At 41.8% G+C, this 16,913-nt stretch overlaps 1 protein-coding gene across 1 annotated transcript in view; it reads left to right on the forward strand.

The window, feature by feature from the left end:
• The window catches only part of CC2D2B (coiled-coil and C2 domain containing 2B), a 119,054-nt gene that overhangs the window by 70,740 nt on the left and 31,401 nt on the right, over positions 1–16,913 (forward strand). The window contains exons 18-22 of the mRNA XM_090058719.1: positions 954–1,046; positions 2,198–2,292; positions 4,992–5,162; positions 15,566–15,584; positions 16,224–16,333. Coding sequence (XP_089914845.1) covers positions 954–1,046; positions 2,198–2,292; positions 4,992–5,162; positions 15,566–15,584; positions 16,224–16,333 — 488 coding nt within the window. The remainder of the gene's footprint in view (positions 1–953; positions 1,047–2,197; positions 2,293–4,991; positions 5,163–15,565; positions 15,585–16,223; positions 16,334–16,913) is intronic.

Here is a 16,913-nt window from a genome sequence, read left to right on the forward strand (position 1 = left end):
CATTCCATTTGTCTTATTTTCCATTATTTTGTCATCACTCAAACTCTACTACATGGCCTTGTGTAGGCCACTACACTGCCAACTTGAGTTTTATTGATAACTTCCTGCTTTTATCTTCCTTCATCTGTTTGACTAGTCACCTTGGATTCCAGGTTTCCTGGTTGCATAATATTTTGGCTCATTTTTTTCACACATACAAAGAATTACTTTTTTTACCTCTCAGACTCTTCTATGAGTTGACCAGTTCATGGTGCTATTGCTTAGAAAAAAAGCTAAATATATCTTATTTTTGAAGAGTCTGTAGACTTCCTCTAACTATCAGGTATCTAGTTTTTTATTTGTTTTTTAATACAATGTTATAGTTGTCAGTTCAAGTATTTTCTCTCTTCCTACTTCTCTTCCTTTGTTTTCCACTCAATCAGCAGTTTTTCTTAGTGCCATAACCCAGTTTCATGACTCATAGTGCAAACAACTTTTACTAGTAGCATAACTGGGGGTGAGAGTTGGGGAATGATTGGAGCGGTAGCCCTGGGCACCATGTCTGTTGGGCTGCTACCACAGCTGCTGAAGACTGCCCTGTTATATATTTTCCTCTGTAACTTCTTTTTGAAACAAGTTTGCTTTGTCTCCAAATCTTTGACTCTTGCCCAGAAAGATGCATTTTTCTGTTCTTGTCGTAGTGAGTTGCTTGTACTGTGAGTCTGCATTTTTCTGTCTTTGATAGACTTCTTTTAAATGATAATTTAAAAATATTTGACTTTGTTAAATAGATGAGGATACAGTCTGTAGTAATCCAGTAAAATGTTATATTCTGAAATGTTTTGTAATTTCATCATCGTTTTGAAAAAGTGGAACATCGTATTCTTTATTTAAACATTTCTTCTAAATTTCTCTTAAAAGCGTTGTAAATGTCAGTGTACAACTATGAAAAAATTACCTAATTCTGTGTTCAGGGATATGAAAGCCAACTGAAGACAGAAGTTTCAGTGACAGATGAGGATCCTATTAGTGCACAGAGAATTAGTTCTGCCAACTTTATAAGGAAGGTATGACAAACACTGACATTATCCTGTTGACCATAAGAAATGACAAGCTTTTTCTTTTCATGTATAATGTAAGTCTAATGCTTCTGAAAGTGCTTAACATGCAGTATTAGAAAGTGAACAACAGAATACATGAAACATTGGTATAGATTTCATTTCTTACCATCAAAGCCTCAAAGCTTTTCTGGAGAGAAAGTGCAGTTTAGTTTTAGCATCTTCTTGATGGTAAGTTTCTTTTTAAGGCTTCTAGTGAGGGAGTCAATTGTGATGGTAGTTTTGTTGAGAGAGATATGTGTCCTCAACTGGATCACCCACTAATTTCATAGAGGACACTGAATATCAGATGGATGCTGACTGCTGTTCCCTACTGACAGGAAATAAACCAGTGACATAGAGGGGAGAGACACCATGTTGCATTATCTATATTGTACTGTTTGCAATTGCAACAGAGTGACACTGTATAAGATCCTGACTAAGGAGTCCATCCTGTATGGTGCTGATTAGTCAAGTCTGCTCAGCAACTGTTGAAGTAATACTACCCTACATACTTTAAAATTTAAAAGATTGGCATTTTAATAGATATTAAAGTTGCTGCCATATGGGAGTCCAGTAGTGTTGAGAATTGATACATTTTGGAAACAGGAAAAATATAACAAGGTGAATTTTAATTTTATTCTTCTCAGCCACTTATAATGGCAGTTTGTCAACATCCTTGCTTAAGGAGATATGGTGAAGAATTTGTGCTTTTTGTTCCCAGGGGACTTCAAATATCTAACCAAACCACCCAAACTGAGATTAAGAAGAGGTAATGTGCCCCACAGAATTGTCTCTGCCTCACTTCCTAACCCCCAAAGTATGTGGCTCTCTAGGAGCACACTGGGCCAGATAAAGCCCATGGGCCATACATTTGACACTCCTGCTCTAAGGTGGCCTCCTTAGCCTGCCTTGCTTACTCTTTGCACTAAAAAAAAGAATAGCTATAACTTTCTTCCCTGTTTCATTCCAGCTGCAGTGTCAGCAGCCTTGTGCAAACTAGCTAGCAGAAATCCTACCCTAGTCAGATCTCAGGCATAGAGGACTATAATGGAGAGACCATGTCTGTCATTTTTTTAGATACTATCTTTTATTAAAAAATGCAAGTATTATTTTTGCAGATGAGAAAACAAACTATAAAGCAACTTGTCAAAATTAAGCACAGGTGTAATTTATCAGATATTGTGAGGGATTATGAAGAAATTATATCTATGAGGTAAGTACTTAATATTTAAATCAGAAGAGTCTGAATTTGCATTGCTAAGTATATTGCTTTATTAATATAAACTTTTAATTGATATGTTTTATAATATTTTTCATTTTTAGAGTGGTATATAAGGATTTAGTTATAAGACTCTTCCTCACTTTAATAGGACTTTAATAGGTGTGGCTGTTCTTGAAAGTCTGTGGAACATTTTAGGGTTTGTTTGTTTTTTAAATTGAACAAGGTGTTCCCATGGGGGAAGGGGAGGATGAGTGGGTTTTGAGAAGAGGCAGGTATGACTTGGAAGGAACAATAAGGGAGGGATAATCTCCTGAATGTGAGGCAGGGAGTGGGAGTGGGTAGGAATAGGAGGAAAGACTGGTTGGGAGGTGGGGTGCTGCTGGAATTTGTTGCTTTCTTTAACAGAAGTGTTAAGTATGGATTGGGATATGGTTAGGCTAGGTTGGGTATGGGTAGATGCTCTTCTTGGTCAGAGGAAGTGAAAGGGTGTGAATTGTTTTTGAATTTGTGAGTTTAGGGGAGAGTTCATCTTCTTTTACCTTCTTATTTTAACATTTTAATATCTGTTTTTATCATATTTTGCCTTTTATTGTAAACTGCCTTGAGCCTTTTCTGGAAAGGGCAGCATAGGAATCAAATTAGTAAAATCAATAATAAAGTGAATTCTTATAGTGTGAAATTCTGGACTTTTAATATGTCAGAAAGAGAACAGATTTGCTGTTTTTAAATATATCCATAGTTTTATTTTGAAAATGTTTTCCCTTTAATATTTTGCAAACCTGCTAATCTTGCTTCTGCACAGGGATAGGCAGGTTATCATCAAATGCCCCATTTAGGAAATACTATTTTCAGTGTAGGTTTTAGATTATATCCTTAAAGTTATGTATAGCATAATTGAAAGATTGGTCCTTATGAATTGGCAATATGGGTATTTATTTTTATGAAATATAATTATCTAGGAGATATGAAAGTAAAAATAACCTTTCAGGACTTTCTTCAGGATATTTCCAATTGCATATTTTCTTGTAATTTCAGGGGGAATTTAGATTTCACTGAAAGCTCTGGCTCTATCCCTACTACTTCTATGCTAGGTTCTTTAATGGTCATAGTGAAAAAACAGCAGATCTAGGGTCAACAATGAGTAAAGTTTTTTTAAAAATTTTCTTTGAGTGAATGCTTTTATATGCTTTCTGTGCTAGGTACACATGCACCACGTGGCTTTAAGAATGGACACACATCCTAACAATACTCATGCCATGTCTTGTTCAACAAGCTTGTTAGTCTGAGATGGGGTGCTTCAGTGTCCACTATCTATTAGAAACTTTTAAATGGTTTAGTTAATATATATAATCAATATGTGATAGGTAACTTGGGAGTAGGAAATTTTGATTTAACTCTATTTTTAGTTAGCGAGGGTGGTACAAGGTGAGGGGATATTGCCAGTATTTAGACCCATGTCCCTGTAAGTTCCCTTATCTCACCAGGAAGTCTGATATCTCCTATAGGAATGCCTGTGCCCAACTCTTTTCTCAAATAACTACATTTTCCTAATGTTGTCATCTTTCCTAGGGCCTGACTAGCTCAGTTGGCAGACCATGAAATTCTTATTAATTTCAGGGTCGCAGGGCATGTATTTCTTCTCTTCCTTGTCTCTGCTTCAGGGACTTGACCTGATGATCTGTAAGGTCTCTTCCAGCCTCTAACAACAACTATGCTCCTCTCTGCTTTGAACGTCATCAACAGTATAATCCTCTTGAATGCATATACCTTCTCCTCCTTCTGAAATCATCTCGGTTCGGTTTACACAGGCCCTGGATTATTCCCTATCCTAACAGAGTCTAAGAATGGTTAATTGGAGCCAGCTGTTCAACTTCTCCTCCTGTACTCTGTCCCAGTGCTGTAGTAAGGGGGGTGACTGCCTAGGTGCCGAAGCAAAGAGGTGACAACAGGTGCTGCCCAGCTGGGGTGGGGCACGGGATGGAGTTGCAAGCAGCTCATTTGGCGGGGTGGGAGTGTGTGGGTCCTACTGCTGCATGCACTGGACAAGTGGTGGGGAGTGCCCCTCAGATCTGTGTGAGGGTGGGTTGCTGCTGCAGGTTTTGCGCTGGGTGCCAAACTTCGTTGCTGTGGCATTACCCTGTCCCACTACATTTCACACAATTCAGTGTCATGCACTTCAAGAATTTAAATTTGGGAGCTTCCAAAACCAGTTAACTAGTTAGATTAAGTTCTGGGATCAGCATTTATTCAACACATTCCACAATGGCAACCTGGTCAGAGAGAGGAAATCTTCAAAGCTGTCACCTCTTCATTGACCAGTACTTCAAGCACTGCAAACTTAAGCACCTTTCCATTTGTAGCAACATCCTTTGGCAGGAAGATGGTAAACTGTTATTACAAAATGGATCAATATAACTAATTTTAGGAAAGGGTAACAATTGTATTTCTGATTTCTTATTAATCTATCTAGGAAGGGTTTTATATTGTGTACTTCACTGTCATTTCTAAATGCTTTCCAAATAAAGCCATTGCAGGTTAATGTCAATTGTAACAGAGTCAGTGGATTCTTCTATGGAAAATTCAGCCACAGAAGGGAAATTTTCATTTAATAAATTTTCCATTTTTCTTAATACGCAGTATAGGAAAATATACATATATAAAGCTGATTAAACATATTCAAACTTATCTAGCCAATTGAAGAATGCAGTTTTTAAGCTAGGTGAACGTAGAAGACATTTAAAACCACAGAGAAAAGAGAGAAGAAAAGTTCCTGCACAGGTTGTCTCAGATGGAGATGTTAAGCTTCTTGTTAGAATATTGAGTGCTTACAACATTCCTTCAAGAAATCCAGCAGTTACTAGGTAAGAGACCTACAACAGAAATCAGGAATGGTAAAGACTAAGGTAACTTAGTTACATTATTCATGAGAGTCCAGGATTGTACTCATATGAATTTTGTATGCATATTCTGAGGTGTTGTATGAAGTGAAGGGTACACCTAGAACAGCACAAGGGATATCATGGTGGGTGTCTTCTACAGGCCACCAAATCAGGAGAAGGAGGTGGACAAGGCCTTCTTTAGCCAACTGACAAAAGCTTCTAAATCCCAGGACTTGGTTCTTAATGGGGAATTTTGCTGGGAGGGGGAAAAAAGTGTATAAGCAGTTCAGCAAATAATTAGAGTGTACTGGGAATAACTTTTTGACAAAGGTGGTAGAGAGGCCAACTAAGGGGAAGCTCTTCCTACTGCTCACAAACAAGGAGGAATTAGTTGAAAATGAGGAAGGTGGAAGGTACCTTGTATGACAGTGACAGTGAAATTGTAGTTCAGGATCTTAAGGGGAGGAAGGAAGGAGAGTAGCAGAATAAGAACATAAAACACAATAAAAAGAGATTCTACAGGTATGTCAAAAACAAGAGGAAAACCAGAGAAATCATAGGTTTCTTAGATTGTGGGAGGCAATCCAGTTATGGATGATGCAAAGAAAGCTATAATATTAATGACTTTTTACTTCAGTCTTCAGAAATAATGGCAGTTACTAGATAACAACTCTAGTTGGTAGCAAAGAGAAGGAGGAGACAAACAGCCTAGAGTAGTAGAAGAACAGATTAGGGATTACTTAGAGAAGCTAGATACTTTCAAGTCAGCACAGCCAGATGGGATGCATGCTTGGGTACTGAAGGAATTGACTGAGCTAATTTCAGAGCCATTGGCTCTGCTGTTTGATAAATTTTGGAGGTTGGGTGAAGTCCCAGGTGAAAATAAAGTGCCCATCTTTTATAAAGGGAAGAAAGAAGATCCAGGGAATCACAGACCAGTCAGCCTGACCTCTATACTTGGAAAGCTAATGGAGCAGGTTCTCAGGGAATCTATTTTGAAGTACTCAGAGGAGAACAAGATGCTCAGGAACAGCCAGCATGGATCCACCAAGATCCAAATCATGCCTGACAAACTGATTTCCTTATATGAGAAGTTGAAAGCTCTGTAGATGAAGGGAGAGTGGTAGACATCATATACCTTGATTTAACAAGGATTTTGACACTTTTTTCCCATGACATTGTCATTAATAAGCTAAAGAAAGACAGGCTAGACAGAAGTACTGTAAGGTGGATACATAACTGGTACTCAACAAGTGATCATTGATGGCTCAATGTCTAGTTGGGAAGAGGTATCAAGTGGGATTCCCCAGGGGTCTGTCCTGGGTCAGGTATTGTTTAATATCTTTATTAATGATTTGGACAATGGGATTGAGTGCATACTTAGCAAATCTGCAGGCAACACCAAATTGGAGCTGTAGACAGTCTGGAGGCCTAGGATCCAAAATGACCTGAATAAACTAGAAAAAATGGTTTGCAGTTAATCAGATGAGATTGAACAAAGACAAATGCAAAGTCCTACTTTCCATGTTGGAAAGAGGGATGGAGGTGTAGCTCTACATTAAGAAGCAGTACACTTCCCTTCAAACTGAGTTCAGTAACCAAGGGGTGTTTCCAGACAAGCATGCACATGCTTCCTGCCCAGTCTCAAACCCCTTTGAGATGGGGCAAGTGACACATGCATGAATGAAAAAAAGTTCCCCATGCTAAAAGATTGATATCCAGGGGTCAAACAGGAACCCAGGGGAAATAAATGGGTCAGGCTGAGGCAACCAGAGGCCCAGTCCTCCAGAGATGCTCTGGCAGGGTTCCAAAGCATCTCTGTGATTGGTCCTGAAGCATGCTGCCTGCCCATGCTGGGCAGGCAGCAGTGCAAGCTGCAAGGACCTGGACCTGGCTTTTGCCAGATAAACAAGGGGTTGGGGGGCTGGAGGAGGGGAGAGGGGACCATCCCCAACTCCCCCCACCCCTGTTCCTTCTCCCCACCCTCTGTTTGATCCCCTAACTCCATGCTGGCCCTCCCGGCCCCCCACACTCACTGGCAGTACCAGAGAACAAGCAGGAGGCTGGAGACAGCCCTTGGAGACATTCCCCTGCTGTCTCCATCCCCCTGCTCCTTCCCCTGCTTATCTCTAGCCTTGGGTCACCCTGTTGGACAGGATGCAAAACATCCAGTGGGTCGGAGATGGGTTCACAATTGACATAGGTCAAGTGAGGGAAAACCTTGAGAGGTTAGACATCCATAAGCCTGCAGGCCCAGACAGAATGCAGCTGAGGGTCTTGAAGGAGCTGATGGACATTATAGCATGTCCTATGGCAAACATATTTGAGAACTTGTAGCCCTTAGAAGAGGTACCGGAAGACTGGTAAAAAGCCAGTGTGGTCCCAATCTTCAATAAAGGAAGGAAGGAAGATCCAGGGAATTACAGGCCAATCAGTCTGACATCCATCCCTGGAAAGATTAAGGAGAAAATCATCAAGGGCTCCATCAGGAACAGGCTATCAGAAGGCAACCTTCTGAACACTAGCTAACATGGCTTTATCTCTGGAAGTTCTTGCCTGACCAACCTCGTCTCCTTCTATGACCAGATGACACATTGCCTGGACAAGGGAGATGAGGTTGATATCATATATTTGGATTTCAAGAAAGCCTTTAACTAACTCTGCCTTTATGTCCTCATGATTAAGCTGGGGAACTTGTTTGTAAGTAATTTGCAAAAATATTTTCTCATAACTTTGCAGTATTTCTAACTAGTAAATCCTGACTTGTCTTCTCCATCTAAGTATTTCTTTTTAGTGCTATTTAAACTTTACATTTAAGTTTTAGAATTATATTAAACAGGATTGGATAGCAGTGAGACTTGCAATAAAGAAGAGAGATTATTAGCAATTCAGAACTACAGTTAAGTCTTCACTTAAGTTTTATAATATAGTAAACAGAAGTAGTTGCTATCCAAATTTTCAGTACACAGACACAATTTTCTTTTTATTGCCATGAATATTAATCTTAATAAATATATTTTAACACAGCAAGCTCAAAGTTAAACGCTACTGAATTAAGGAGTAGTGTGGAAAATTTGGGGGTGGCACTGATCCCATGGCATTAAGGAGGGTTTAAAGATGGATTGTATGGAGGCTCTGATATATAGAGAAAGGGGAGAGAGGAAACAAGGAATTTGTGAAGGGGAATGGAGGAATGGAAGGAGCATCTGATGTGTGCTATGTTTTCAGTCTACCGAAGCAACAGTGTGTGTTTATTTGTAGTTTTAACTGCATAATGAAAGATTAAATCAGTGTCTAGTCATGTAAGATGGTTTTGTTCCTTTATCTAGCGTAAATGGCCAAATTCAATCAAATTCATGTTCAGCATTTCAGATTATTGTGGGAGAAAGAAAAAGAAAATGCCTTGAGTTAGTGTGCATCTCACTGGCATCTTTCCAAATGTTTTAAAACAATTACATTGCAAAACAACATTTTATAACTTTAAAGCAATTGGATATTATTCCCGCTAGTGGATAAGGTACACAACTTCACTTTCATAGGATGCAAATCATATTATCTTAGAGATGAGTTGTTCATTATCTCATTTATATTGTTTTACGTTATATTCCAAACATTAGAAAGATAGCATAGGTTTGAATGATGGTAAAACTAAAACAAAACTACAGGATGAAAAGAATAAGCAATGTCTTGATTTCCTTTAAAACAGTTTATGAAAGAGAAGTTTATTTAGGTATTAAAGTGTGGAGACTCCCTGGCCAGAGAGCCTTACCTGCATACCAGAAGTGTAGGTTCAGAAGATGCCCAGTGATGTGTAGGAAGGGACATTGGGATTTCCAGAGTAAGCTTATTTGCCAAAAACAGCATGATTAACATATTATCAAAGGACTTGTTCATTCAAGTTACTAGAAATGGATCATCACAGTCTTAGGTCCACCTAGGCCTCTGTGGATCAGTGTGAAACATACTAATTTTGGCAGGAGTTTGATTTTGTCAAGTAGTGTGGCTACCGGATCAATCTTTATTGTTGTCATCGTGTCTCCAGTCCTAGCTTCCTGTATATTCTGTGCTCCCAATATTCTGCACAGCCCACTGCTTCTGGTGTTTCCAAATCTTGTGGGTGCATTGTGGTGCTACAGAGCATCTCAAGAGATGATCCATGACACATTGGTCAGTTGTGTAGAGGCCTCATGATTTCATGAGAAAGTTGCATCTCCCGAGACCCACTTTCAATCTATTCAGGCTCCACCGTGTGTACCATTTGTAATTGGGCCAAATGGTAACTCCACACTGTGGGTAATTCCTTACTGGCTCCATTCAACAGCTTTGTCATGTAGTTTCCCCCATTCTTTTTGCCAAAGGGTAGTTCTTGCTGATTTCAGTGATGTGGTCAATGGTATAGTAGAGGAAAAAAAGCTACTTCTCAGTGAGAGACGATGGTCCGCTATTTGATGGCAGTATAGTGGGTGGCAGTCATCTGACTCTTGTACCTGTAGGTCAATATCACTTGCTACTTTCCTCCTGCTGTATGTGGGTGCTATGCCAGTGAATATAGGCAGGGAATGGGTGGGTTTTAGGTGGCCTGTTATAATTCTGCATGTATAATTTAGGGTGATGTCAGTATATTTATCATGACTGTAAAGGTGGATAAGCAAATGAGCTAATTAATCTAAATAACACAACTGCACAGTAAATGAAAGAGGTGGGGGCTTGCTCTCACTAGGTCTAAACCTGCAGCCTGGCTGTAACCTAGCACTACAAAGGGCTCAGAAAATTCTACAGACTTGATTTAAATTTAAAACCAGAAGACTATAGTATTATAACAGCTATACCAACAAAAAAACCAACAGTGAACAATGGCAATTACAGAATACTACCAGGAATTTCCTTCACCCCTGGAGGCTCAATTCCTTTACCAGGGATGGGCAATACTTTATCCTCTTAATGGCGGTAATGCTGACAAATATGGTTGGCTACTGATGTGGGCGACTGGTGCTGTCTTGGGGGGGGGACACATTCCCCTCTCGTGACCAATCCTGCCAACTGGGGGGGGGTGTGCTGTGGGCGATTCTGTGAACCGGGGGGAGGTCCCCAGTGGGCAATCCTGCAACAGCCAATTGCTGTGACCAATTGCTGCAGCAGCTTCTGGGAGTGGTTGCAGCAGTTTCCGGGAGCAAGCACCGGCCAATCACTCCAGCCGCTCCCAGAAGGGGCTGAAGCTAATCTCAGAAGTGGCTGCAGTGGTCACAGCGATCGGCCACCGCTCGAAGGAGGGCACCAACACTCCTGCCTTCCCCTGCCAAATCTGTTATGTAATAAACAGCCAATTGTGCATGTTCACAATAGAGAAATAGGGTCGATATGTCCTCCAGTTCAAAAGGTTAGCTGAGCTAGAACCTTCAAGGTTTTTACTTAATTGAGCATGTGCAATAACACTGTCATAGTAATAGATGGTGGTTTGTCTATAGAAGTTATTGTGATGTTCTTGAGGCTAAGTGTGATGGTTTCAATGTTATTCGTGCTTGTGTTGGTATGTACTTGTTCAATTTTCAGGTCAGGTCTAGCAAAAACCACAGTGCCATACTGCTTATGCCTTATTTCAGCAATGAGTGTTTTCCCTTTGATGGTCGGGGTAGAGTTATTAGGTCCTTTGTGCGTCTCCTGTATGCACACAATATCATACTCCTGTGATATTGCTTCCAGGATAGATAGGATCAATAAGCAGTAGCACACATTCCTTTATTTAGAGACATATGTTTTAGTTTGTATTGCTGGTCTTTTAGATGATCTTTATACATGCATAACATCTGTGAACAGTAAATATCTATGTTACCTGTAAATGGGGAAATAGCACAAGTATGTAGATTAAGTAGCACAATAGCACAATTATGCAAAATTGCACCATTAGATTAATCAGAAAATCTTGCTGAAATCTGTATTGACTCCTGTTTTATATCTAAAGACCAACAGGTGTGTACTCATCAGCTCATGCAATGAATAGAAGACGTCTACTATTAGGCAAATCAGCATATATAACTGACCCTCTAAGTGAGGTAAATTAATTACTCAATTAAAAAAATAGAACCTAGAATGCTATGTTTTTAAAAAGGCATTACAGGTATTCACATTATTTTTTAAACAATATTGCAGGACGGAAGAGTTTTGCTCTTTTTACTGTAACTTCTTCTTCTTAGTCCTTATAGGCTGCTGTATATCTATTAAAGAATCCCAGAAAATACAATGATTTAGAAAAAAATCTCGAGACTAAGAATATGTTGTTAAAAAGATCTTCAGCCTTTTGTTTTGTCATAGGTTCACTCAAAATGTGTGTTGTTTGGGGGATTTCAGTGTTTTATTTGTAGTTAAATTGTATTTTATTGGAATTCCTAAAAATATTTATTTTATGATGGTGTATATCCATGGTTTCCAACCTGAAACTGAGCATGTTATTTCAAAGGGGTCTACAGCCATGATAGATTCTTTGGAGCCCTTTGTAAAGGGACCAGAAACCATCTGCAAGTCTCATCCTGGAAATTTTTCATAAATGGGGTGAACCCCAAGTGAACACAAAGAAACTATAGATTCATAGATTCATAGATGCTAGGGTTGGAAGGGACCTCAATAGATCATCGAGTCCAACCCCCTGCATAAGCAGGAAAGAGTGCTGGGCCTACATTACCCCAGCTAGATACACATCCAGCCTTCGCTTGAAGACCCCCAGGGTAGGGGAGAGCACCACCTCCCTTGGGAGCCCGTTCCAGACCCTGGCCACCCGAACTGTGAAAAAGTTCCTCCTAATATCCAATCTAAATCTGCTCTCTTCTAGCTTGTGGCCATTATTTCTTGTAACCCCCGGGGGGGCCTTGGTGAATAAATACTCACCAATTCCCTTCTGTGCCCCCCTGATGAACTTAAAGGCAGCCACCAGGTCGCCTCTCAACCTTCTCTTGCGGAGGCTGAAAAGGTCTCTAGTCTCTCCTCGTAGGGCTTGGCCTGCAGGCCCTTAACCATAACGAGTGGCCCTTCTCTGGACCCTCTCCAGATTATCCGCATCCTTCGTGAAGTGCGGCACCCAGAATTGCATGCAGTACTCCAGCTGCGGTCTGACCAACGCCCGATAGAGGGGAAGTATCACCTCCTTGGACCTATTTGTCATGCATCTGCTGATGCACGATAAAGTGCCATTGGCTTTTATGATGGTTTCGTCACACTGCCGACTCATGTTCATCTTGGAGTCCACTAGGACTCCAAGATCCCTTTCCACTTCCGTGCCACCCAGCAGGTCATTTCCTAGGCTGTAGGTGTGCTGGACATTTTTCCTCCCTAGATGCAGCACTTTGCATTTCTCCTTGTTGAACTGCATTCTGTTGTTTTCTGCCCACTTGTCTAACCTGTCCAAGTCTGCTTGCAGCTGCTCCCTGCCCTCCGGCGTGTCCACTTCGCCCCATAGCTTAGTGTCATCTGCAAACTTGGACAGAGTACATTTCACTCCCTCATCCAAGTCACTGATGAAGACATTAAAGAGTATCGGTCCAAGGACCGAGCCCTGCGGGACCCCACTGCCCACACCCCTCCAGGTCGAAACCGACCCATCCACCACGACTCTCTGGGTGCGACCCTCCAGCCAATTCTCCACCCACCGGACTGTGCAGTCATCCAAGTCACAGCCCCTTAACTTGTTCACCAGTATGGGATGGGATACCGTATCAAAGGCCTTCCTGAAGTCCAAGTATACGACATCCACCCCTCCTCCTGTGTCGAGGCATTTTGTAACCTGGTCATAAAAAGAGACTAGATTGGTCAGGCACGATCTGCCTGCCACAAACCCATGCTGGTTTCCCCTCAGCATAACTTGCCCTGCCGGGCTCTCACAAATGTGAGCCTTGATAATTTTTTCAAAGACTTTGCCAAGGATGGAGGTGAGACTGACTGGCCTATAGTTACCCGGGTCCTCCTTCCTCCCCTTCTTGAAAATGGGAACCACATTGGCCCTTTTCCAGTCCTCCAGGACTTGACCCGTGCACCATGAGCATTCAAATATTCCCGCCAGTGGCTCTGCAATGATGTCGGCCAGTGCCTTCAGTACCCTCGGATGGAGCTCATCTGGGCCTGCCGACTTAAAGGCATCCAGTTCTTCCAAGTGACCCTGCACCACCTCAGGGTCCACGCATGGAAGTCTGGTGCCTTGCTGCTGCCTCCCTACACTCCCAGTGAGAGACTTGTCATGCCTCTCGCTTAGGAACACTGAGGCGAAGAACTCGTTGAGGAGTTCAGCCTTGTCCCCTCTGTCCGTCACCAATTGTTTCTGCCCATTTAGCAGAGGTCCTATTCCTCCCTGGGCCTTCCTTTTACTCCCTATATATCTAAAAAACAATTTCTTATTGTCTTTTACTTGGGTTGCCATCCTCAGCTCCATGGTAGCTTTGGCCTGTCTAACTGCCTCCCTACAAGCACGAGCAGAAGAGGTATATTCCTCTTTGGTGATCTCTCCCTGTTTCCACTTTTTATGTGCTCCCCTTTTGGCCCTTAGTCTGCCCTGGATTTCTCTGGTCAGCCAGGGAAGCCTCCTGGCCCCTTTCCCTCTTTTACCTCTCACGGGGATCGTCTCGCTTTGTGCTCGAAGGATAGTTTCCTTAAGGCACAGCCACCCTTCTTGGGCTCCCATCATTTCAAAACTACTACTCTGTAGTGCGTCCTTCACTAATCGCCTGAGTTCACTGAAATCAGCTTTCCTAAAGTCCAGCACGTTCACCCTACTAGTTACCTTACCCACTCAACGCCTTATGTTGAATTGTATTTTTAGGTGATCACTGTCCCCCAGATGGCTACCGATCTGTAGGTCCCCTACTATGTCATCCCCCGTTGCCAATACCAGATCCAGTAAGGCATTCCCCCTAGTGGGACCATGTACCTCCTGCTTCAGGTGGAGGTCCTGTACACAGGTTAGAAACCTGTGTGAGCGGTGGGACTTTGCTGTCTGTGTCTCCCAACAGATGTCCGGGTAGTTTAGGTCCCCCATGACCACCGCCTCTTTAGCTTTTATGGTCTCCGAGAGTTGCCTCAGGAGCCCCAAATCTATTTCTTCCCCTTGATGTGGGGGTCTGTAGCAGACCCCTACCACCAAATCCTTTTCTCCTTGCCCCCCATTTAGCCTAACCCACAGTCCTTCTACTTCCTCATCCTTTGATTCTGTCTTGATGAGGGTTGATGTATATTGCTCCTTAACATAGAGCGCAACCCCTCCCCCCTTTTTCCCCACCCTGTCCTTTCTGTACAATCTATAGCCCTCGATATGTACCACCCAGTCATGGGATGAATCCCACCAGGTTTCCGTCAGCCCCACTAAGTCATAGGCGTTTAGTGCAACCAGGAGCGCTAGTTCATCCTGCTTGTTCCCCATGCTCCTAGCATTAGTATATAGGCACTTGAGCCCTGCGACTGGTGCCTTTGCTGCCCCCCACTCCAAGTCCCAAAGGGCTCTTTGTCTCTTACCTTCTCGTTCCTTACCTGTGCCGTATTGCTGTCCACCCCCTGTCTTTCATGTTCCCAAAGCTCTCTTTCTTCAGGCTGGGCTGTCCTTGTTGGTGCCACCTGGTTTGGTGGTCCACAGCTTCCCCCGCCCTCATCTTCCCCTCCCCCCGACGAGCCTAGTTTAAAGCCCGCTGGAGGAGATCCGCCAACCTGTAAGAAAACACACGCTTACCTTTGGGGGACAGGTGAAGCCCATCCCAGCTGAGCATGTCCCTCGTTGTAATGTGTGGGTCATTGTCCAGGAAGCCGAAGCCTGCCTCGAGACACCACTGCCGAAGCCGCCAGTTGGTCTCTCTTTTTAGTTCTACTCCTTTTAGTACAGGGGATTTATGATAGCTAAGAAGGGTTGTATTGGGAGGAGGAGGAATGATTGGAATGCCTTGTGCTTTGGCTATGGCTAGGTGGCATATGGACTCTTGGGGAACATAGGGCACCTATGCATGTGATAGACCTCTGCTCTGACACATGCTAATTAGCACATTTTGGACTAGACTTGATTAATTGAGTCTGCTGGAGCATGCTAACTAGTGTGCTCTGGCAGCCTCTGCATGATGTGTATGTGGTGCCCCCAGATTTCAAAATAGCATTTGGGGCACTGTAACTAAAGTTTGTTGAATAAGCTTTAGTTAAAGTGCCCCGCCACCATTTTGAAGCAAGGCACACTGTGTACATGTGTTGCTGTGGGTGCTTAAATTAGACCAGCTCTGAGAGTCGCTCTGATTAAAGGACCCTTCACTCCAGAGCACATGTATGGACACCCATAAATACCAGATACATTTTACCAGATAATCTGTGTTGAAATGGAGCAAAGAAAAATGGAATTATATTATTTGTTAATTTTTTCCTTTTCCTTTTAGTTGGCTGCTAAGAAAGCCTGTATAGGAAGTAGAGGAGAAAGAGATCCATCCCATGCCAACTGCTCCCCTGTGTCCAGGCAGAACCAGTTAAACTCCTATATCTCTTTCATTGAGGCTTCTAGGGAAGAAATGGGATAACTACAATTTCTCTCTTTCTTCCCTAGAATTAGAAGTAATTCTGGGAAACAGAAGATGATGAACATTTACTTTTTCTGAGTTGCCTTTCATACCCTAATAACTCCTTTTTCAAAGTTTAAATAAATTGTAGGAGTTGGACTCCTATCTAACAAATTCTGGACATACGGATTATAATTCATGAGTGCATAAATATCATTATATGTACCAAACAATCTACAATTTCAAATGAAGCAGTGTTTGATGAGATGCATCATTTGTCATTCATCGATATACAGAGAAAATAAATTGGGAATGAATTGAGTGAGATTAACATCTATGCTTAACATGGCTGTGGAATTGGCTTTATTGAGAAATCTTCCAAGTTGTGATTTGCATTGCAGATAAGCACACCTCAGTTTCAGTATCGTTATACCACTATCTGCTACATAGCAGTAGTTTCAGGACATAGGCTGGAAGATGGTTTGGAAATAATACATAAAATAGAACTAAAGTATAATAAAGGGTATGTTTTGTGTTTTAGATGACTGTCCATCCTTTTGTAGAAGTTTCTTTCCAGCATGCAGTTTATCAGACTAGCACTGCCGATGGTTCTCATCCATGTTGGAATGAAGAACTTCAAATGGATTTTATGTAAGTTTTTCCACTTTTACAACATGAAACAATACAGCAAAATGGTTGTTAAGCTCTATAATAAAAGTATAAAAGTCAGCAGCTAGATTCCCTTCCCCACTGGAACCAAGAGCAAACTTGTAACTCAGAACGCTTCCTGCAAAGCATTTGCAGTTACAGCTGGGAGCTGCATTTCTGTCTGCACCTTTGTTTTCTCTTTGTCAAGAAATAGGACAACCCTGTCATAGGCCATGTTTTGAAAATAAAGGAAAGTTATTGCTGTCCACTTGTCATTTATTCTATCTGAAATGAGTTGGAACAACGGCTCTCAATTTTTTGCCTCTTTTCCCCTTTTTAGGGGGTGTGTTGTAGGAAGGAAGAGAGCCTGGTAAAGGGGATGTGGATGCAGTGCACTCCATTCTGGTTATTCTCTGTGACTATAATTAGTCAATAATGATTTTTACAAATTGGAATAATTTAGAGTAGACATGAAGTTAGGAGCCAAAATTAGGGAGGTCAAAATGTGGCTTGAAGCATTTTCCAATTATTTTTCACTGTTCGATGCTGTGAAATGTATGAAAGAATGGAGATGTTAACACTG

This window comes from Crocodylus siamensis, chromosome 7 (genome assembly GCF_052110815.1).
Source record: "Crocodylus siamensis isolate JL-2025a chromosome 7, ASM5211081v1, whole genome shotgun sequence".
Lineage (NCBI taxonomy): Eukaryota > Metazoa > Chordata > Crocodylia > Crocodylidae > Crocodylus > Crocodylus siamensis.